The 23,400-nt window shown below is 35.7% G+C and overlaps 4 protein-coding genes across 4 annotated transcripts; 3 read left to right on the top strand and 1 right to left on the bottom strand.

Annotated features, from left to right (window-relative positions):
* Positions 1 to 1,136: 1,136 nt before the first annotated feature.
* LOC103936379 (protein CHUP1, chloroplastic) lies at positions 1,137 to 5,158 on the top strand. Its single transcript, XM_009346215.3, has 5 exons — positions 1,137 to 1,604; positions 2,091 to 2,322; positions 2,443 to 2,540; positions 3,259 to 4,029; positions 4,117 to 5,158. Exons 2-5 carry the CDS (start codon positions 2,169 to 2,171, stop codon positions 4,990 to 4,992), a joined length of 1,899 nt encoding a protein of 632 aa, XP_009344490.2. The 5' UTR covers positions 1,137 to 1,604; positions 2,091 to 2,168; the 3' UTR covers positions 4,993 to 5,158.
* A 990-nt stretch (positions 5,159 to 6,148) lies between these two features.
* On the top strand, positions 6,149 to 9,643 carry LOC103936381 (polyadenylate-binding protein 6-like). The gene is given in 9 exon segments (XM_048587233.1): positions 6,149 to 6,526; positions 7,022 to 7,331; positions 7,712 to 7,971; positions 8,068 to 8,361; positions 8,455 to 8,696; positions 8,800 to 8,859; positions 8,971 to 9,201; positions 9,300 to 9,420; positions 9,423 to 9,643. Coding segments are annotated over 9 exon segments (1,953 nt in total). The 5' UTR covers positions 6,149 to 6,249; the 3' UTR covers positions 9,581 to 9,643.
* A 14-nt stretch (positions 9,644 to 9,657) lies between these two features.
* On the bottom strand, positions 9,658 to 12,235 carry LOC103936382 (GDSL esterase/lipase APG-like). Its single transcript, XM_048587234.1, has 5 exons — positions 11,753 to 12,235; positions 11,120 to 11,250; positions 10,702 to 10,935; positions 10,126 to 10,381; positions 9,658 to 10,018 (listed from the first exon to the last, which is right to left on the bottom strand). Exons 1-5 carry the CDS (start codon positions 12,009 to 12,011, stop codon positions 9,822 to 9,824), a joined length of 1,077 nt encoding a protein of 358 aa, XP_048443191.1. The 5' UTR covers positions 12,012 to 12,235; the 3' UTR covers positions 9,658 to 9,821.
* Positions 12,236 to 16,701: 4,466 nt separating this feature from the next.
* On the top strand, positions 16,702 to 17,502 carry LOC125478707. Its single transcript, XM_048587143.1, has 4 exons — positions 16,702 to 16,716; positions 16,823 to 17,050; positions 17,196 to 17,271; positions 17,372 to 17,502. The coding sequence occupies exons 1-4, from the start codon at positions 16,702 to 16,704 to the stop codon at positions 17,380 to 17,382; spliced, it is 330 nt and encodes a 109-aa protein (XP_048443100.1). The 3' UTR covers positions 17,383 to 17,502.
* Positions 17,503 to 23,400: the final 5,898 nt, after the last annotated feature.

The following is a 23,400-nucleotide window of genomic DNA, read 5'->3' on the forward strand; positions in this document are numbered from 1 at the left end:
CACAATCATAGGTGTTAACTAAGAAACTAATTCATCACCTTTTATCTAGCAATATATAGCAAGAAATATTTGTAACATTATATGGAAAATCATACATTTGTTTGAGAGACACTTGACCAGTAATTATGAATGATTTAACTGAAGGTTCTTTTAGTTTACTGAAAGATGTAACAAGAGCTTATCCTTTTAATAAATTGATTGTTATCAGTACTTAAAAAAAGTAGTAGGATTCTCTTCCCTCTTTTTTCCCTCCCCTTCCTTCTTATTTTATTTGAACAGTCACAGTTAAGCTACGTCAACATCTTATATTAATTTTTTTTATAGAAAGAGAAAGACAAAATAGAGAATATCAACATCTTATATTAATTTTTTATAGAATGAGAAAGACAAAATGAAGAATATAAGATGAGGGGATGGAACGAGATGGAAAAAGGAGGGGAGATAATCCTAGTCCCTTTAAAAACCCATTTACACACCGCCCCTAGTTTCTCCTTCAATCTTTTACCGAGAAGGAATTTATGAAACTTTATGTTAATAACAATTATCTCCAAAAAATAATACAGAACATAAAAAAGAAATCTAATAATAGAAACCAATAATATTGAGGGCAAAAAAAGAAAAAAGAGAAAAAAATGAGAGTCATGAATCTTAATAACAGTATTCATAGTAAAATCTTAATAATTAAAATCTAGAGATTTTATGAAGTAAATAATATGTTTGCTTTTTGAAACTCAATAATTTATTTTTCGGATATATGGACTGACTAGTTGGCTACTGTTTTATGCCTGCAAATTAAGTACTTTATGTGTAAACTTTCAATAATTTCATCCACATATATTGATATTTAGTACTACCTAAGTACTTAGTTGATGAATTGAAAGCATGTTTGGTAATAATAATAAAAGTAAGAATTATGTTACATAACAATTAGCAATCATCTGTTACTGAATGGTTGTAGGTTCAAATTCTACTTAAGAAGATTGGATTTATTCGGAATGAAGGGGTTCGCTTTGACCATTAAAAGTAAATAACCCCCATAATTAATACAATTCCAACTTTCCCCACCTTCTCACCCACCCAATATATAGTTTGCAAATGGAGGGAAAAGAAAAAAACTGCAAAAAGAACAGGAGAAAAACAGAGGCAGCTTAAATATAGCCCATCCACCACTTTCCATGTCCAAAACCTTCCTGAATTATTAGATTAACCCTCTAATTATCTTCTCCTTTTCCATTCAAAGGGCTCAAACCTCTTCACTTTCCCTTTTCGTTTGCCCACCTGGAACCAGAATCTCAATCCCCTCTCTCTCTCCTCTCCTTCTCTATCCCTCTCTAACCATTTTCTTGCACATCACATCGAACATGACATAGGACAAACATTAGTGGGAACATTTGTATTAAAAAAGTATTTCATGTAAGATTTTGTTTTATATTACTAACTGTTTCATCATCCCAGGAAAGACAGGAGAGAGAGGAGAGAGATACAATCACAAACAAACAAATCCTCAACTGCAACATAAATCAAAGACCAAATCAAAACTTTTATACCGTCCTCTTGATCCTTGCTGATTCGTTGCCTCCAAGAAAAAGCTCCATTAAATACTAGTAAGTTTCTCGCTTCATTTTTTTAATCAGCATAAATTCAAAAGGTGCTTGCTTGTTTTTGCTAATCTGAGTTTTTGTTGCTAATCTGACATGGGTTTTATGGAAGTTTCTCTTTCTGGGTTATGTATAAACTTATAAATTGAGCTGGGTTTTGCTTATCTTATTTTATTTTTATCATTTGTGGCTTTTTTCTGTAGTCATGTGATTCTTTCTGTTTTTTGGCATGAACTTTGATCAAATCAGACTTTTAGATTTAGCTGGGTTTTGCTTATTTTTTTCATTTTTTGTGACCCTTTTGGCTTAATCTGTAATGGGTTATGTGATTATTTCTTTTTCTGGGCCATAAAATTTGATCAAAATCATTTTTTTTCCTTCATTTTTTGATAACTAAGTTCATGTTTATTGTTTTGGGAAACGTTTAGTTGGTGTTTTAATTATTACCAATTTCTCCTGTGTGGATTAATCTGACATGGGGTGGTGATGTAGATGGAAGATGAAGCAGAAGTGGACCCATAATATGTTTCTAAATTATGTGGGTTAATGATTCGCAATTAGGGTTTTTTAATGATGGTTGGGGGAAAGAACAGGGACATTAAGCCCCTTTTGTTGAAAGTTGGGGTGGCTTTTGCTCTCTCATTTGCTGGATTTCTCTTTTCTCGTCTCAAAACCAGAAAGATGAAGCCCTCCCTGCCTTCACCACGCTCTTCGTGCTCCTCGGGTTCGTCTTCTCACTTTAGATTGATCTCCTTCATTTGTGTTTTTTATTTTTTTTTTCATTTTGTTGTTGTCGTACTTAATTGTTGATTTCGTCATTGTTTTGATCATTTTATGTATGCAGATAAAGAAAGTGAAGTTGATTTGGCAGTGAGGCCTCGGCGGAAGGATGACCTTAATGCCGCAAGGAAATCACACAGTTCATGCAATTCGGAAAAATATGTACGTTTAGCTGGATCATAAAGTCTTAGTTATATGCTATGGAATCTCTGCTTGTGCTGTCGATTGATCTCAAAACTTTGTAGCAAGTTAATTACAATAATGGTATTTCTGGATCATAGAGTCTTGGTTATATGAGCAGATGAATTTTACATGCCGACGTAGTTTCACTATGAAAAATAAAGTAGGAAAAACCAGTTTGGAATGATTTATTCGCGTTTGTAGCATTTCATCCTAGTTATAATCCTCTCACTTGTGTATTTTTGTTTATGATTATCCATATAATCCTCTCACTTGAATGATTAAGGATTACTTTTTCCAATTACGGAAACTAAAGACAGGATTATGGAATTTCTCAGTTCATTATTTCCCCTTATTTTCCCTTTTTATGTGCGGCAACTAAACATAGAAGGTTTACTGCTTGGACGGAACTTGATCATGCATTAATTTGTCAACTGTCTGCTTGTCTAGCGATTGCTTGTGTTCTGTGTTTTTCATTTTCCGGCCATGAAGGGGAATATATCTGTATTAAATTCTGGTCACCTTTTCTATGTCCAGATAACAATTAGTTACGAGCCAATATAGGAATTATCTGTTGCCAATATAGGAAGAGGCATTTGGTTATGAGGTTCCCGTTAATTAAGACGAACCCAACGAGTGGCTTTGTTCTTGTTAAATTTTATTTCAGTGAAGTAAGCATGTTTCTGTATTTTTTTAACAGGACGAGATGCACATGCCAAAGGTCTGTAATGTTAATTGCACGTCCAGTGTTTCTCCATGCAGCAAACACGGTGGAGGCAAAGATGGGTTACTCTTACCAGTGTTCAATGAGCTTGTGGAGGAATTTGACTTTGGTGCTGCAAATTCTGGGTTTTCTCCAAGGAAGAATGTCGAAACTCCTAGGTCAGATGCAGACACTCCCAAAGCATATCGATCAGATATGGATGAATATGAGCAAGAAATCAGACACCTCAGAAACACAGTTAGATCGCTTCGAGAGAGGGAGCGGAGTCTTGAAGTCCAGTTGCTCGAGTACTATGGCCTTAAGGAGCAGGAGACTGCTGTTATGGAGCTCCAAAACCAGTTGAAGATAAATGGTATGGAGGCTAAGCTTTTCTCTCTCAAGATTCAGTCCTTAGAGGCAGATAACCGAAGACTGGAGTCACAAGTGGCCGATCATGCAAAGGTGGTGGCTGAGCTTGAGGCTACTAGGGCAAAAATTAAGATTCTAAAGAAGAAACTCAGATTTGAAGCTGAACAGAACAAAGAACAGATATTAGCTCTGAAGAAAAGAGTAGAGAAGTTTCACGATAGCGAAGCTGCTGATAGTAATTCAGATATTCAATTGAAGTTGAGAAGGATAAAAGATTTGGAGGATGAAGCTGAAGAGTTGAAAAAGTCTAATTTGAAATTGCAACTCGAAAATTCTGAATTGGCACGGAGCCTAGAGTCCACACAAATCCTTGCAAATTCTATCTTGGAAGATCCGGAGGTAACTAGCTGATCATAGTTTTCAATTGTTATCGTGTCTTCCCTTGATCATTATTCTTTAGAATTTACGTTTTACACTTTGTTGCAGGCAGAAGCATTGAAGGAAATGAGTAAGCGTTTAAGACAAGAAAATGACGACTTGACAAAGGAAATTCAGCAACTCCATGTTGATCGGTGTTCTGATGTTGAAGAATTAGTTTACCTCCGGTGGATAAATGCTTGCTTACGCTACGAACTGCGGAATTATAAGCCCCAATCTGGTAAAACAGTGGCAAGGGACTTAAGTAAATCATTAAGCCCAAGATCAGAGAAGAAAGCCAAGCAGCTAATAGTTGAATATGCAAACACTGAAGGATTCGGGGATAAGAGCATTGATTTTGATTCTGAACAATGGTCATCCTCCCAAGCTTCATTTTTCACAGATTCCCCTGAGTTTGATGACTTTTCTGTCGACAATTCATCTGCTACAAAAACCAACATGTCGAGTAAAACCAAATTGTTTAGCAAGCTTAGGAGACTCATACAGGGAAAAGACACTCCTTACCACAACCAGGCTGTGTCAACAGAGAAAACTGGATATGCAGAAGATAACGAGTCTCCATCTCCATTTTTCAGTTCAAGTAAATCACTAGCAGCTTATGGTGGACAAGAGGGTCAAAGTAACATATTTGCAACTTCGTTTCATAGTTCATCGAAAGCTTCTTTAGACCTTCCCAGATGGAGAAGTCCAAAGGAACAGGATCCCAAGGATGTACGCAGGGCTCAAAGGCATAGTGACGTGGGAACCCCCTCCGGGTATAAGACCTTCAGCAGGGAGGGTTCTGCGGATTTCCCACTCAAAGATCGATCAGACCAAGGCTCAGACTCTACTGAGAAAGCTGAGCTGGTGAAGTATGCAGAAGCTTTGGTAAACTCTCGTGGCGCGACCCCGAATGTACACAGAAAATCAGCATCAGCATCGTAGTTGATCAACCGGTTTATATACATACACATACATGTGAATCTTATAGTTAAGAAAATAGCAAAAGAGCCAGTTTTTACCATATTTTTACAGTTGAAGCTAGTTAAGAACTAATTGTGTAAAAATAGGAAAGAATTTCAATTGGTGAGAGGAGTGTACTTTTGATTTACATTTTATGAACGAATAATCCCTATCTACCCTTTTTTGCGGTAATAAGAGTGGATTAAAACGATCGATTGCCATCTCCCTCAATATCGCGTGTAATAACAGAGGAAAAAAAAAAAGCGAATCAAGTTTATAATTCCAAATTTAGCTTCAATAACATATTTGCTTTCATGGCATTGGTGGACCGCCACAATAGCGTCGCTTACCATGGAAGTCTTCTCCGTCATTTTTGTTAGATGTACTGATGTAGCAAGATCATAATGGAGCTACTTTACGTTTGTGCCATATGTGTGTGGCCACAACCAATGCAATTTACAGTAGTTCACCTTTTTAATCTAATGTGAATAATTGATAATTAACGAGGGACATTCTGACGGAAGTTCAAAATTGCTATATTTGGAAATGAATCGAATATTGTGTATGAGTGAATGATCTTGATTACTCGAGTGACAGAATATTGTGTATGGAATCCCTTCATTTTTTTTATTCTTCGCATGAGGGTTGAATATGGCAATCTACCTTTTATATTGTCCAGTGATTGTTGACATGCGAAAAATACGAATCTCTTTTTGCGGAAAAATCTTGAACATCCTAGTTGATAAACGACCAGTTACACGGTAGAATTTCCTACTTTGCACATTTTGGATAAGCTTTATTTTTCTTCCAATAATGTCTCTTATTACAATATAGATCATTTATGTGCGTTAAATAAAAAAAAATGTACATAATATCTGTGAGGTAAAAGAAACTAGTGAATTAGTGCACTAAGCGTTCCTCTTTTCTTACATGGTTAAATGTAACCATTCAGTTAGGTTTAATTTTCTACTTGGGCAAGCACAATCACAACCGTCCAAATTAGATTAAATCAAACCTCTCAACGGTTGTGGATTGGATGCCAACTGTATCGTATAGGAACTTAAAACGCCTCATCAAAACGACGTCGTACAGAAATTTCCCGCCTTCGCAATCGCTTTTTATACCCGTACAGTATCACACACCTCCCTCTCCGTTGTAACAAACAGACAAATCTCTATCTCTCTCTCTCCCTCAATTTCTCTCTCTTCTCTGAGCTGCAATTCTTGAACTGCAAGGAAAATGGCGGCAGAGCTCTCAGACCCCAAAACCCCAGTGCCGCCACCACCACCAGCCCCTCCACTACCGCCGACAGTAACAGTGCGACCGCAGGCGCCGGCCGATCCTGAGAATAATTTCTCGCTGTATGTTGGCGACCTGGACCCACACGTCACCGACGACGACCTCCTCGCTACTTTTCGTTTCATCGGTCCCATCGCCTCCGTCCGTGTCTGCCGTGACTCTCACTCCGGCGAGTCCCTCCGCTACGGCTATGTCAACTTCTACTCACACTCTCACGGTAACCAAAAACCCCACCCTCTCTCTCTCATCTTTTCTTTCAACAATGGTGGCTCTGCTTCTCTGTACATCTCTCTGTTTCTCTCTCTGAAATTCTTTGTGTGAATATCTAAATCTTGGTTACGTTTTCGTTTTCTTGTTCATGGATGAACCTGTGAAATGGGTTTCTTTTAATAGGTTTTTTTCTTGGAGTTTTATTCTAGTTCTGATGCCCCTAGGGTTCGTTAATCTAGCTATTTGATTAGGGTTTTGGGGAATTCTTGCTAATGGAGAACCGAATTTCAATTTCCATAAATGGGTTTCCAATGGTTCTGTGCTTAAAGAATGTCTTTCTTGAAATGGGTTCCCAAATTTTTTTTATTAGGGTTTAATTTTGGGATTTTCCTGTTCCATTTTTCTGAAATGGGTTTTCGGCGTCCTTAATTTCTTCTCCTCTGTTATCGTGTATGATTTTTTGGTTAGATTTCTTGACAAGCTTTCGGTCTGTTTTGGTCAGCATCCAAGGCTATGGCTTGTCTGAACCACACTGAGCTGAAAGGGAAAACCATGAGAATAATGTGGTGTCAGAGGGATCCCGTTCCAAGGAAAACTGGTCTTGGAAATGTCTTTGTGAAGAACCTTGACCCTGAAATCACCAGCACTCACTTGCAGGACATGTTCGGGGAGTTTGGGACTATACACTCTTGCAAGGTAGCCGAAATAAATGGGAAGAGCAAGGGTTTTGGGTTTGTCCAGTTTGAAAAAGAGGAATCGGCTATGGCTGCTGTCAATGCTCTCAATGATACAATCATTAAGGGGAAGAAGTTGTAAGCCCTCTGTTTCCTTTTGTCTTGTCTATTCTGTCATTTTGTTTGCTTTTGTGATGTTTGATTGTTTATAGATGGTTTTGTCAAATGTGTTGAGATCCCTTTCATACATGGTATTGATAAATTGGTTAATGGTTACATGTTTATCGATAAATTAGTTTTGCATTTGTTGTTAATTATTGGTTAATGGTTACATGTTTATCGATAAACTAGTTTTGCATTTGTTGTTAATTATAATTGATATAAAGAACTCTCTTGTTGTTTCTGCATTTACATGTGTTGTTTATAGTTTCTGCATTTACATGTGTTGTTTATAGTTTCTGCATTTAGTGATATTATTATTTGTTCGTCAATAATTTTGTTCCCTCATTTTTCATTAGATATGTATCGAAATTTGTGAAGAAAAGTGAGAGGATACCAGCCCAGGATGAATCCAAATTTACGAATCTGTTTGTGAAAAATCTGGATGAACATGTAACTGAGGATCTGCTTCGAGAGATGTTCTCTCAGTATGGAAGTGTTCATAGTCTTGTCATCATGAAGGATGAGAAAGGGAAGTCAAAAGGTTTCGGGTTTGTTAACTTTGAGTCACCAGAAGAGGCTAAGAAGGCTGTTGAGGGAATGAATGGTGCACTGCTGGGTAAACCTGTAACTTAATCATGTTGTAGCGTTTTTTGTTGATAGTATAAATGTGACTGCAACTTTCTCTAATAAACAAACTCAAAATGTGTATCAGGATCAAAACATTTGTTTGTAGGAAGGGCTCAAAAGAAAGCTGAGAGGGAAAAGCTTTTAAAATGTAAAAAGGAAATGCTGAACAGTCAGATTGAGAAACTTGAGTCTACGAATCTCTATGTTAAGAATCTAGCTGAATCTGTTGATGATAGCAAATTAGGAGAACATTTCAGTGCCCTTGGGAAGATTCTATCGGCGAAGGTGATGCGTGATGGCAACGGGATGAGCAGAGGTTTTGGTTTTGTTTGCTTCTCAACTCTTCAAGAAGCTGCAAAAGCTCTCAGTAATCTTAACGGTAAACAAGATCTTGTTGTGTCTTTTCCTGCTTTTGCATCTGTTAAGCCTATATTTGGTTTATGCCTGTCTGATTTGAGTTTGTTTTTCTCAGGAGCTATGTTTGAAGGAAGAAAACTTTATGTGTCTGTAGCTCAACGAAAAGAAGATCGCTGCAAGGCTTTGCAAGATTACTATACTCTTCAGCTGCGACAAAGATCTTTGCAATCTCCAAACTGGCCTGCCCTGCACCCGGTCCAGTACAGCGTTTCCCCAAGGCCTCCTACGGCTCCTCTACTATGCCCGCCAGTCATGCATCAAAGTTTTGGTACTAATGTTGATGCGCATTACCCTTTTGTAAGTAATCCATCTTATTTCCTAATCAGCCTCATCGTTTGTGTGTGTTTCTGCATGTGTGTATTTAGTGTTAATTATTCTTACTTGATTCATGATGTCACAGGTTCTAAGCAGACAACCACAGTGGGGTAGCAGCACTAGGAATGAGAATTTCCAGAAGAATGTAGGTTCAGTTTTTGTTACTTGTACGACAAGGAAAGTGTCTCAAGTTATAATGCTGGCTTTTGTTGTGGCTTGAACTGATTGTTTTGTTACTTTCGCCTGTTTTTAACAGTCCAGGACATATGCTAACTCAAATGATCATACCAACTCTTGGAATCATGGAGGTTATGAAGCTACAGGATACCGGAAGAAGGTTTACAAACAGAGTGGAGCTGCTGCAGGAAGTTCAAGATCAGCAACTACAGGAGGCAGAGCTCCTCTCACAGAAGCATCAATCACTGGTAGCTCCAACTCGAAGACAACTCTAAGGGATCGACGCGGCTTGTTTGTTGAGAACCTTGAGGTCTCTGAGTAATCATGTTTTTTCGATTCAGAGGATTTTTATGTTTCATTGACAAGTGACTCTATAACATTGTTGTTATCTGCTGTGTCTCTCTCCAGCCTGGGCGTGCAGCACAGGTAACAGGAACATCGGGAATGCTGTGGGAGTTGAACAGTTCTGAGAAAGCAGCAGCTCAAGTTTTGAAGGTGGCAAATGGTTCCAGGACCAGCAAAGATCGTCCATGTTCGCTAAGGGTGGCCGCTACTTGAGCTCAAAGCCGGTGTCATTTTGCCTTTTGCCATATAGCTTTTTACTGCTACAGGTCCTATCAAAGCATTTGATGCTCTCTTTTGGTAAATTTGCAAATCACTGCAAAAGATTTGCTAAACGTTTAGCTTAAATCTGACTAATTGGATCTGTAATTCTCTTCAATAGTAATCAATTAGAACATGATGTTTCTCTCTCTCTCTCTCTCAATTAACAAAACAAGACAGTTTATAAACCATTTGATAACTTAACAAATTGCATACAACTTATTAAGCTTTTGAGTCGCCATCTTTGCAAACATTAGCAGTATCTAAAAGCAAGTAGTAGCAGTCTTTAAACATTTTTTGAGATATAGAAAGATCCATATAATCCCCTTATCCAATGAGGGAGATGCCTTGGAGGATCAATGCATCGGCTAGAACTTGGTTAGCGGCTTCAGACGGATGGACGCTGTCCCAAAACACGTATTGAGTCGCATTAGAACAAGTTCCGATCGACTTGGGGTTGCACAGCAGTGATGTTGTCTCTACAATTCCCGTTCCACAGCAACCTCTCCTCGCTTCGGTGAATCCTGTAAGATTACCAGAGAAAATAATAGGTTCTTATCCGTATGCATATATTTTTTCTCAAGTAGATATATTTTTTCGTTAGGCTACAGGTTGAGACGTAGTTCAGTACCGTAATTTGCTGGGGCTTTAATGGCATCATAGAGCGGCTTGTAAATGTCGAAGATGACGATTTTAAGACCGGAAAGTTGTTTTTGGAGATTTCCTGCTGCGGAGTTTATCTTCTTGTTAAACCCTTGGGCATCAGAGTTGATTCTAGCGACGCATCCTTGCTCATGGTTTCCAAATAAGGTGATTGCAGCCGGAAGGCAACCCAATGGAGGGAGTGAGGTCACACCGATCTTCCTGGCTCCCAAGTGATACAAATCCTAGTTTTCAAGGAAGCGTAGCAAAACCTTAGGATCCATTCGGACGACATGTTTGAAAAAAAGGACTCGCGGATTTAATCACAAGGTAAATTAGTTTTGAATCAAACCATCTCCTCAAACGAGCCATTAGTTTCACAATCAGAAATCTAAAATAGAAATTTAACCAAAATTCCATTACTTAATTAACGTAGTCCGCGTGACAAGTGATGTATTAATGTTAGTGAGATTCACTTAAATGAGGCAACAGTCGGGTGCAATAACTGAATTATCGTTTTATTACGATTAGAACTATTTAAGAGGAGCAGTGAGAAGATATACACCTTAACGAAGCCTTGGAAGACACCAACAAGGATGGAGCCATACTGGTCAGGAGTGTAGACTTTGTTAACAAAAGGGTTGACATAGTAATTCTGAAGAAAGTCACTGTTTCCTGCACTCAGTAAATAGAGAGCATCCTTGACGATCGATGCCGCTTTCTTGCTGCCTGCTACCTTGGCAAGCTTTGTCTGGTATTCCTTGTAATATTGCAGCTGCTGGGACAATGGGATTGCATGCTGCATTCCACACAAGTTCAATTGTATCAAAGTTACGACATTAACATATATATAACAGCATTTATCCTTGCACCTGAGATCCTGTGTTCAAAATGCCCTCCCGGGTATCATTTGTATATAAAAACATAATACATATATAAGTTCATAGCATAGACTACTGTTATAAATAAGATTGGAATTTTACGTTTAAGGTTGCTGCCTTTTCATCGTAACCGGATGCAGCTGAAGCGAAGTTGGCACCGATCAGAAGGTTTTTCCCTGATGCTTGTGGGCTAAGATACGCCGGCGGATAAGTAGTGAACCCCAGAGTGTCAGCTGCATATATAAAGACAAAGATTAGATTTTTACCAGTCAGTTAAATTTCCTTATGATCACGAAGAATAATGCAAGAAAAATCATATTCTCTAACCACATTAGAGACTTACGAGGCAGTTGATGCGCACTTATTACATCAAATCATGTGTCAATTACTACCGACAACTGTTAATTAACACATCAACTACCATATCATATCATCAGTTAGCATGCTCCCTCTAACAAATTTAATCGCAAATGCAGCTAAAGTGACCATATTATTAATCTAAAGCACTCAAAATTCTGAGCTGCAAAAGACAAAAAGAAGCAAAACAGTCGAACTGGCTATGCAATCAAACAGTCATTAATTTCACTAACAATTTAAACTTTCAGTTCTGTTAACTAAAAATCTTATGCAGATCAACATTAAGTTGCCCATTATGCTAATTAAGAAGCAATTAATTACTGTTTAATATTGTTAATAACAAAAGAACTTTTGTTGGAAGCTAAATTTTCAACTTACCAGTGATGTCAGTTGCCAGTTTGCCATTGCAAAACCTCCCAGTAGGCTGATGGCTCACAAAGTCCCTTCCATAAGGAGGGTAATTAGCCTTGAAAATGGTAGGGAGGTAGTCATTGTTGCCCACATCAACTGCAGAGTCTCCAAACGTCATGATTGCCGGAACAAGTGTGGTTGACTCTTGTGCATAATTTCCTCCAATCACAAACGAAAAAGCCAAAACCAAACCAAAAGCTGCTGCTCTCAAGAAAAGGCTTTCCATGTTGTGAAAAACAGAAGTGCTTTGTGTTGTGTAAATAGAACTTATAAAGTGATTTTGAAAATGGCCCTTTAGAAGTTACCTCTTGCAGAGGGAAGGTGGAGTCTGTGTTTAGGCATTGAATGATAGATCAACTGGTTTTATGGATTTAATTACCCATGCACTAAAAATTAGGAAATGAGAATCACACAAGTTATGTCCGTTATATCGTTTGATTTATTCAATCTGATGCCCAAACTTAATAAATTACTGACCCCTTTGGTGTTGCTTTACTATTTGAAGACAAAACGTAGGTTTTTTTTTTATTTTTTGGGTATTAAATATGGGGTTGCATAGGGTGGTTGAGAGGATAGCAGGTGGAGGCATTATTAGTTAAAAGGCATATCAAAGCTGCATGTGATGGAGTTATTTTGGTGGTTCTGAAAAATCTTCTGGCCTAGCACGACTGGTTGGACAAATAAAGCATGGAAATAGGTGGCTTTACTAAGCCAACTAAAACTAATAAAATTAACATGTTGCAAATGCATTACGTCAATTGGTTAAGGAATGGTGTCATTCAAGTTCATATCACTTTTCCGTGTTAAAGATACATTGTTTAGAATATTGTAAAGGAAAAAAAAAAAAAAATTGAATTGTGGGTCAGATTCAATTGTCAGAAATTGAAATAAAAACTTTGCACTTAAATGGGTTCCTGAGCATGGTATCACTCTAATAGACCTGGGCGGTAGAATAGGAAATGAAATGAGCGCGATTAGCTTATTTTGAAGTTTACACTAAATTCATACTACTCTAACAACCTTGGTTAAGTTTATAACCGCAATTATAATTGCTTTGTTTTGATAAAAAAAAATAAATACGTATAATTAATTTTGATTAACTAACCTTGAATTAATCTTAAACCTAACCCAAGGACGATCAAAATACACTAAAACGTGCATCGAGTCCTACGGACATTGTGAGTCACAAATGGATGAGGTCTCTTAATGTTTTAGAAATAATTGGTTGGAACCGTTCTTTATAATTATTGATGATTTCGGACCTGGCATTTGAAGTGAGGTCCCACATTTGCCACAATCTACGGTCAAGATCTGCAACAAATCAAAGTGGATACTCGTTGCCATCAAGCTTTGCCAGCTTCAACGTTGCGACGCGTTCTGTGCTTGTTTGATGTCTCTGGAAATTAAATGAGACTCAGACTTAAATCTTTTTCGAGAAGAAATATAGTAGTGACAACCTATATACATAAATGGCTTTGAAAAATTACATGTACTTGCTTGATCAAAATACTAGCAACCTCCAAACTTTGGTGGTTCGACCAAAACATATTATATGCAATAAAAAAGGCCTGCATAAAAATGCGATCAACCTAACCATATATTATTATGTAATTATAATAGGTATAAGCGTAAACTACCAGCATAAAAAGGCTATCCAAATTAATATTAACTCTTATCATGTGCACATTACGTGATTTCATTTGAGAATAAAATCGTCAATTCACTAGATTTTCAGACACAAAAACTATAGAATTATACATATTTGCATAGGTCGACATTTTACAAATCTAGGGTTTTTAATTATTTTAAAGAACGAAGCAACCAGACTACCTTACATGTTGTGCACATGCTTCCATTTAACATAAATTTGGATGGAATGAATGAAAAACTAACAGTAGGAGGAAATTGGTAAAGTTCTTAATTTTCCAACTAAAATGTTCAGGAGGAAAATCGAAAATTAAGTGAAAGTTCAAGAGATAAATCAGCCGTTTACTCTATGTATAATTTGGAATTTGGAAAACTGTTGGAATTCGAAGCAATCATCACCATTATTTAAATTGCATACTTGAATTCTATGAAAAATATTATATAAATTCTATAGTACTTCAACTCCATGTTTAGATCCCACTGCAAAATACAGTAAATACTTACATAATAGCACAATAGACATATATATGCATATATGTATATATATGCTTCTCCAAATTCCTATATGATTATAGGATTGATACACGATTTATAGCTATTTTTGATTAATATGTCCAAATTCGTGCCATAAGATCATTAAGAAATAATCTTGTTTAAAACAGAATAATTATACAACCTGATCATAATAAAAAATTTACACTGATATAAACAGCATGGTGGTGTTGCCAAGCATATGCAATCACAACTTGGATTAAACATGCAGTTCATGTATATAATCCAACGTTAAACCTAATAGGTTTTAATCATATATATAATTAATGGCTCTAATACCAACTGTTACTATATGGTTATACAAAAAAACACAAATGAAAGAGCTGGCTTGCCTGATCATGAAGCGGTAGCCATTGAAGACCAAATAGAGAGGGTCACTACTACAATATTAGCTTTAGGTGTCAGATGATGGTGGTGGTTTAATAAGCCATTATATCGAATAAAAGATATCTGACACATTATTCAGTTAGTGTCAGATAACAATGAAGTCCTGTCGGTTATATTCGACATAAATTCCTAGCGGATATTTAGTGGCGGATACAACTGCCATAAAAGTATTATAACTGCCAATATTTTTGAATTTTTTTTATAAATATTTTTAATAGATTCTGATGGTTTTGAAGTTAATGGTGGCGGTTATAACCGACAAAAATTGACTATTTTATTATTTTAGTTTCTGGTGGTTATTATTTTAGTTTTCTGGCGGTTATAACTGATAGAAATTAACTATTTTATTATTTTTACACCAAAAGTTTTTCAATTTGTTGTTCATTTAGATTTCTTCCTCTTGCTCTTCGGATTTCTTCATCTTCAATCTTTATTTATTTAGAGATTTTAATTTAATTAGTAAGATAAATTAGGAATAATTGTGTTCCATTAGTTTATTTTTATTCACTTAAATTGTTATGAAGAAATTCGATAATATTATTTCTAAATATTTATGTTAAATTGACAATATTTAATATACCATAAATTGGTAATATTTAGTAATATAGGTATATATTATGTTAATTAATTAAATATTTCACTCTAATTGCTATGAGGATATACAAAACTTGAATTTAATAAATAATCAAGAGTGTAGATAAACATATTTTTGTTAACCTTTTATTGTTTTTTAATTTGTTTTACTATGATAGGTGTTGGAAATTAAATTGCAATTGTGATAGTTCGAGGTTGAAAGATAGGGATTGAAATTTCTAATAGTTATGTCTACATGATAGGGATTGAAAGATTGTAGACATCTTAATTTCAACGTAATATTTGCTCTCGTATCGGTTGACAATACCACGTAGTGTGTATAAACAAGTTTAACGGTCAAATCATTGAAAAAAGTTTCGTATAATGTGTATTGTGTCACAATGGTAGATTAAATAAACACTTAAGAGTTAACGTTATACTTCCATTAAGTATTAAATAAGATTTCACTCAATATATCAGCTCATCATGACAATTTTATCACAGGCTTTGTAAGCCCGTTATAAAAAGTACAAATTCACCACAGGCATAATAAGCATGTGATGAATAATGACTTTTTATCACAGGCAAATTTTAGTCCGCTATAAAATAATAGTAAATGACTACGGACAATACTGCACGTTGTAAATATAGCAAGTCACCATGAACAATACTCGTGATCAATATTGTTAATTTCCACATCATTTTTCTTACATCTACCACAGGTAATACTCGTGATCAATATTATTTATATCCACAACGCTTTTCTTTCGTCTACCACGGACATTATGTGTGAGAATCATTTATACTTACTTGAAATTAAACATTTAGAGAAGGCGGCAAACCAAAATTTTGAACATCTTTAAAATTGAAATTTTCACACAACCACCGCACAATTCCCAAAGTATAAAGGAAGTGAAACGGTTAATCTCATCAATCAAACACTCTTCTCTCCAGTTTGAAGAAGAATCGAGGTCGACCAGATTGTTGTCTCCCTCATGTCCTTCCTAGTTTGAAGAAGAACCAAGGTCGAGCTTCACGTTTCGGAGAACTCTCTCAACACTCTCTTTTTCTTTTAGATCTTACTTTTTAAAATCCTGCAGGTAAAGGTGAGCAAAAGATTGAGCGATTTCATCACTTTTGCAATAGAAAAAAGAGAGGAAAAGGTGATGATTTCAATCCTAAATACCCTCCTTATGTCACGTTGCTATCTTCAATTTATGTTTTTGTTTTCTTTGCGGTTGCATGTTGCTCTCTTCCTAGAATATACATCTAGAACATTGGTTGAACGAATTGGGATTTTTCATATTTCAAAATTTTGTTTTCTGGAGAAAGGGATACAAGCCGGACATCCACATTCTTTCGGCGTACTCCATTATGGGTGTAACGGAGGCATGAACTCTCTTTCCAGAAGAGGGATTAGTAGTAAAAGTTTTCCCAAAAGATTAGGAAAATAAATAACTCCTGCCCAGGTTTGAATCTCGGGGTGGGTTCAAAAAACCGAAAACCGAAAAAAACCGACAACCGAACCGGACCGAGGCCGAAAAAAAAACCGAACCGAAACTACAAAACCGAACCGAACCGAATTTGGTTGGTTCGGTTTCGGTTTTTGAGGTTTGGAAACCGAACCGAACCGATATATATATAATTTTTTTGAATATTTATAAATAGTTTAGTCATACAATCATAACAAAACAGAACCTGTTGCCAAGTTGGTTTCAGTGAAACTTTACAAGCTGGAGGCATGGGTTCGAACCCTCATGCCACCAGGATTTGTGAGATTATTTTTAATTTTTTAATCTTTTTAACAAAACCCTTTATTTTTCATTCCGCCTGGCCTCTTCTCTCTAGACTCTCGTTCCCTCCCTTCCCTGCCTTCAGTTCTTCTTCTTCAGTTCAGAGTTCGTTCGCAGTCTCGCGCAGCCTGAGGCCCTGAGCCTCTTTCCGCTTGGTCCCTTCCGCTTCGCCCCTCCCATCTACTTCTTCTTCCCCACAGCTTGCATACAGACAAAGAGAGAGAAAGAGAAGAAGGAGAAGAAGAAGAGCCGCAGAAAGAGGGCAAAGGGGAAAAGGTTTTGTTATGGGCTACTTGGTGAGAAGAAGATGGAGGTCTGATTCTCCAATTTTCCAATTTGTTTTTTTATTTTTTTTATTTATGGGAAATTTATTAATATGTTTGGATTCTGAGAAATCATTCAACCCTTTTCGCTAAAGTTCTAATCCTCTGTTTGTTTACACCCATATGAAATTGCAGAATCTAGGGCAAGCAAGGACAGCCGTCATCGATGGATCTAAAGTCGAACTGGGTGACCTCGAAAATAACTTCATGGGTATGTTTATTTTTTGTTTTGGTGAAATGGGTATGTTTTGAATAGTTGTTTTCGTGTTTGATTACTGTTTTTTCAGTGTTTTATGCATTTTGGTTGTCAGATTTTTGGTAGTTGATGAATCCAGTGTTGGGAAATCGAAAGGGAACTGTGTTCGCCAATTTCTCCAAGAATTGCTTAAATTTAGCTTTGTATCTCGATTTTTCGATTGTGTTCTACCACGAAGATCGTGAATTTTGTGTAGTAACTGTAATATTCGATTTCTGAATTGGTAATATTCGATTTCATTGGTTATAATCTGTACTCTGTAGACATTTCTATTGGGTGCTATATTGCTATAACCATTGTTTTAATTTTGGTTTATAAACATTATTCAGACATTTGTGATTTTGGTTATAAACATTGGTTTTACTCCCTGACATGAGACACACTGACATAGCAAATGTTTATATGCATAATCCTGCATCAACATTTTTGCCTTTTCTGCATTTTCTGCATAATCCTGCCTTTTCTGCATAATCCTTCATGAAATTCAGGGGTAGTTATTTCGTTTGGTGTTCTATCGATCTACCTTGGCTTTACTCCCATAGCACTCTGCCACTCTATGTACTTTAATTTTGTTTCCTTTGGGTTGTGCTTTAATTTTGTTTGGCTTGGCTTCAGTTTGTTGTATTGCATAATTTTAGTTTACTATCTACAATTAGAGTTAGTGAGATTACTCTCGGTTTCAATATTTAATTGGGGTTTTTTTGGTAATCAAATTTTCAGAGCTTCATTCTTTCCTATATCTAATTGGGTTTCTTTACAGGTTTTCATGTGGATGACTTTGAAGAAGTGGCTTTGAATGTGAAGTGAACTTTCATATTTCCATTTTTTTTTTAAATAATTTTGGAGGGAGAAAAAAAAAAAAAAAAAAACCGGAAAAAACCGAAACCGAACCGAGAAAAACCGAACCGAAAAAAAAACCGAACCGAAAAAAACTGAAAAAAATTTGAACCGAACCGAAATTTCGGTTCGGTTTCGGTTTTGAGAAAAAATCGAACCGAAAAAAACCGAACCCAGCCCTATTTGAATCTCTTTGTTGTTGTGGGTGCTTACTCATTTTCAATGCCAACAATTGTGTAATTTTACTTTTTTTTTTTTTGTTTCAATTGTTCATAAGGTAACAAAACACGGTTAGAGTATTTCACTTCAAAGGACTTCGTTTGGATGTGTTCAAGAAAAAGTGAAGTCTTTCAAGTGATGATTTTCTTGTTATTAGTGGCCTATCTGATGCTTCATGTGTAGTGTAGTATTTTGTAGTACAAATCAGTGGTGGTTTTAGCTTTGTACGTCTTGTAATACATTTTGAGTATATGATTATTCATGAAATATTGTATTATAGTAAATGTGCAAATTTGTTGATCTTTTATATATTTAAATTATTATTTTTTTAATTTTGAATTTTTTTTTATAACAGGCATTCGCCGTGGTCAATTAGTAAACCACAATGGCCATAACGCGTGGTGTTAGATTTTGAGTTACCACGAGCTTGGTCCGTGATTAGTATCTAATTAACAACGCTCTTTGCCCGTGGTATAAATTAAGACTTTTCATCACGTCTTGATACCTAACGGGCGCAATCTCCGTGGTGGATTGCAATCTACCACGGGCATCCACCGTGATAGATGAACTGTTATCTTCTAGTGTCTAGTGTAAATATCTTAAATTGAAAATCGAATTCGCTCAATGCATTCTTATAGGGTCGAGGAGTGTAGCTATAAAAAAAATCATTAAAATCGGAGCTAAAATAACCGTTAAATTATGATTTTTCGTTTATAACCATCGAAAACTTTTGTTCAGTTAGCTAATCTCTGAATGTTTGTTTTTTGCGATTTTTTACGTATGCGATCTCGGAGTGTGTACAAACAAGTTTAACGGTTGGATCGTTGAAAAACGTTTCATAGAATGCGTATCACATCAAAACGGTAGATTAAACAAACACATAGAGTTAATGTTATACTTCCCCATCAAGTATAAAATAAGATTTTGTGGTATCCACTAGTGTAAATATTTGAAATTGAAGATCAAATTCATTCAATACATTCTTATAGGGTCGAGGAGTGTAGCTGTAAAAAAAATCATCAAAATCAGAGCTAAAATAACTGTTAAATTGTGATTTTTCGTTTATAACCGTTGAAAACTTTTGTTCTGTTACCTAATCTCTGAATGTTTGTTTGTTGAGATTTTTTATGTATGCGATCTCGGAGTGTGTACAAACAAGTTTGACGGTTAGATCATTGAAAAAAGTTTCGTAGAATGTGTATCGTGTCAAAACAATAGATTAATTAAACACTTAAGAATTAATGTTATACTTCTATTAAGTATAAAATAAGATTTTGTGGTATCCACTAGTGTAAATATTTTAAATAGAAGATCAAATTTATTCATTGCATTCTTATAGGGTAGAGGAGTGTAGCTATAAAAAATCATTAAAATCGGAGCTAATATAATCGTTAAATTGTGATTTTTCGTTTGTAACCGTAAAAAACTTTTGTTTCCGTTACCTAATCTCTTAATGTTTTGTTTTTTTGCGATTTTTTATGTATGCAATCTTGTATTATCTACAAATAAGTTTGGCGGTTAGATCATGGAAACTAGTTTCGTAGAATGCATATCTTCGTTAAATTTGCCTAAATTTTGAAGTGGGAAAAGTAATTTGTGCTAAATTTTTATTTAGGTTTCTCAAGTATTGATTAGACAATATTTAGTTTGTGTGATGACATTTTCATTGTACAATTATTTTTTCGTTTCTTTATCGCATATTTTACATTATTTATTATCTATTAAACCAAACAATTATTTATTTAATTTTTAAAACGTATTCTATTTAAATACATATTATTTAATTATTTATTAAACCAAAAAATTATTATTTTATTTTTTAAAATCGTAACAAATTTTTTGGGGGATTTTTGCCGTCATTTTCTTTTTTGTCGGTTTTTATTTTAAAAAAAATGTTTCTATTGGTTTTAATCGACAGTAATGAAAATTTTCCTTCCTTCCCCCTTTTCTCCTCTGCTCATTTCCTTCTCCTTTTTATATTTTTTGTTGAGCATACAACTCTAGAGTCGTCCAACCCACCGCATACAAACATCGTACACGCACATTTCTTCTTCCCTGTTACATGGTTTTTGGATTTTTGCTTTCTCTGTTTCTCTGTGCCGTTGCTTCATCTGTTCTTTCTCCTCTCTTTTGCTCCTCAAAGTCCAATCGAAGCCCGTTACAGAGCACCGAAGAGAAAGACGAGCGAGCCTCTCTTTTTCTTCATTGCTTTTCTCATTCTTCTATTAATGGTGGTCGTTTCCGTTGATTGTGTAAGTGTTTGATGTTTGAATGTTGTGTGTGATTTGGGATCTCCATTGCTTTTCTCTTCCACTCTTTCTCCTTCATTGAAGCACCTCCGTACCCATGTATCCTTATCTTCTTTCAGTTTTGTACGATTTTAGGGTTTTTGGATAATTTCATGATTTAGCGATTTAGCGATTTAGGGTTTAGTTGTTCTGTAAAAGGCGTTAAATATATATAAAGTTGTGGAATTTATTTCTTGTTGTTCTTGAAAACTCATATTTCAATTTGCAGCTTAAATCCTTTAACGCTGTATACTGTTTTCTATTTTCTTAATTGGAAAAGTGAAAGAGTGGTTATTTTTCAATCTCACTGGAATCTAGATTCGTCTTAGTGAAATTCAAACACCCAAAAATTGCGAATGTGTGATTACAGAACAACGAAATTAAGTAAATCAAGCATACAACATATGGTAATTTTGCTCATTGTGGATGGTTATATACGTGTCATCCTCTCTAGTATCACAGTCGAGAAAGTTTTCATGAATTATGTGCATTATACTTGTGTTGAATCTTTCAGCACCACTATAGGCGTAATCACTAACGGTGTGATGTCATTTATGGTAGGGATTTGAGTAACGGGTGGTGGAAATTGGTGAGCTGTTGGTTTTTTAGTCTCTTTTGAAGTTTTCATTTGTATAAGATAATGGCTTGAAGATATAGCAGTGATTCGAGTGATGATGATGCGAGAGGTGAATATTGTCATCGTAGAAGTAGAACTAAGCGACATGATGAGCGTCATAAAGATGTAGGGAAAAGTCCACTAAGAGGGATCCTAGAGGCAGAGAAAGTTCTGATGAAGAAGGGGAGTTGATAGAGAGAAACAGGGGCAGCCAGAGGAATGAAAGTAAGCCTGAGAATGGGTGTAGAGAACGGGAAAAAGGTAATTACCGGGATGAAAGGGATAAACCACATAGGCATGAGAATGAACATTAGAACGGAAAAATGATAAAAGGGAAGAGCTCAGAACATTAGAACGGAAAAATGATAAAAGAGATGATGAACTTTTTATATTTTTTTATTATTAATATATTTGCTATCGGTTTTATCCAACAGATAACACTTTTACTTATTATTAATATATTCCATGTTGATTATAGCCGACACAAATTCTGTCAGTTTTATATATTTTCTGTCGGTTTTATCCGACACAAAATGTTTTTATTTATTCATTATTAATATATTATCTATCGGTTATAGCCGACACAATTTTTGTCGGTTTTAGAGTTTTCTTCGGAAAATTCATTTTCTGATGCAGACAATTCTGTCGCTTATTATATCCGCCACTGCATCAATTTTCTGTCGGATTTTGCTTAATATCCGATAGTAATACACGTTTCTTGTTGGTTATCATAGCGACACTAATAAATGGTTTTGTAGTAGTGGGTGGAGGCTGTGATAACCAAGGTCTTCTTCAAATACCTAGCCGGATACAACTACTTTATGAGAAATATTATGTTATGTGTATCTAAGATTTGCAGGGACCTTAGTATTTGTTCAAGCTAAGAACTAGGGTTTCCGTCCATAAGGGAACCAAATCCCACTTTCTTAGCTACCAAGTGAGGTATCATAATCACAAGTAATTAAGGACTCCATCAATATAAGACACTTAATATAAGATTGATACCTTAAGAGTTCAAATCACAATCTACATTATTCTCCAATATTACATTCCTATTACATGTCGTAGACCACTTAAAGGTTGATTTATACTGGATAGGTTTACATGTCAAAATGGTCCTTGCGTTATAGTCATAGGGTCAATTTAGTCCCTGTATTTTCAATTTGGACAATTTGGTCCTCGTGTTTATCTTTGTTAGCCAATTAAGGACTTTCCATCTAATCTCTATTAAAAAATTCCGACCTCCTCCCTAACGTTTTCTACTCTCCCAATTTTCTTGCACCCCCACTCTTTTCTATGTCACAACCCTAAGAATTTTTTAGATTAGAAGTTTTATCTCTTATGTGTGTCATTTCTCATTGATTTGCATTTTCTTTATATTTAAATTTAAATAAAGAGAAAGGGAATATATGGCTCTCTTAATTGAGGTCTGTTTCTCATTACACGGTCAGAGGCAAGGTAGTCGGGGTTAATTTTCTTGTGACTACGAAGATGGAACTCGCGCGGTGACAAGTAGGGTCATGGTGGATCTAGAGACATGTTCATCGAGTTGCCTGCATGTGTGGCTAGGGTTGGGGTCGGGTCAAGGACAAGGTGGATGTCATGGTAAGTTTGTTTATTTATTTTTCATTTTGAAATTATATATTTTTCTATTTTAATTGAGAATATTTTTATATAATAGGTTGAGATGTTACATAGTTTTCAAAGCGCAATAGATATGGAAACTAATGTGAGTACTTGCATGTTTTGATTTTTGCATTTTCATATAGTTATGGCAATTGGAGAAGCTACTAATGTGATGCATAGTTTAACCTTGTTAATTTTTCTTCTCGAAGAATATCATTGTGGCAAGAAAGAGGAAGCGAATCCATTGTGACTTTTCAAGTGAGGCATCAATAGACAATCCACAAATTAAGGTTGTTACTGTTATAACTTCAAACAGTAGGGTTGCTGCTGTTATAACATCAGGTAGTACCCAAGGGGGTGCTAATGGTATGCCTTTTTATAAATCTCAAAAGGTGTTCTATTTTATAGCATGAAAATGTTCCCCTTTTCTTTTAGGTTGTTATTGGTGTTTTCAATTGGTTCTTTTTTCCTTGGTCCTCGTCCTGCATGCTTTCTTGT

Source organism: the organism of the source record quoted next, unplaced genomic scaffold (genome assembly GCF_019419815.1).
Source record: "Pyrus x bretschneideri cultivar Hongxiangsu unplaced genomic scaffold, Pyrus_bretschneideri_v1 Contig26, whole genome shotgun sequence".
Classification (NCBI taxonomy): domain Eukaryota; kingdom Viridiplantae; phylum Streptophyta; class Magnoliopsida; order Rosales; family Rosaceae; genus Pyrus; species Pyrus x bretschneideri.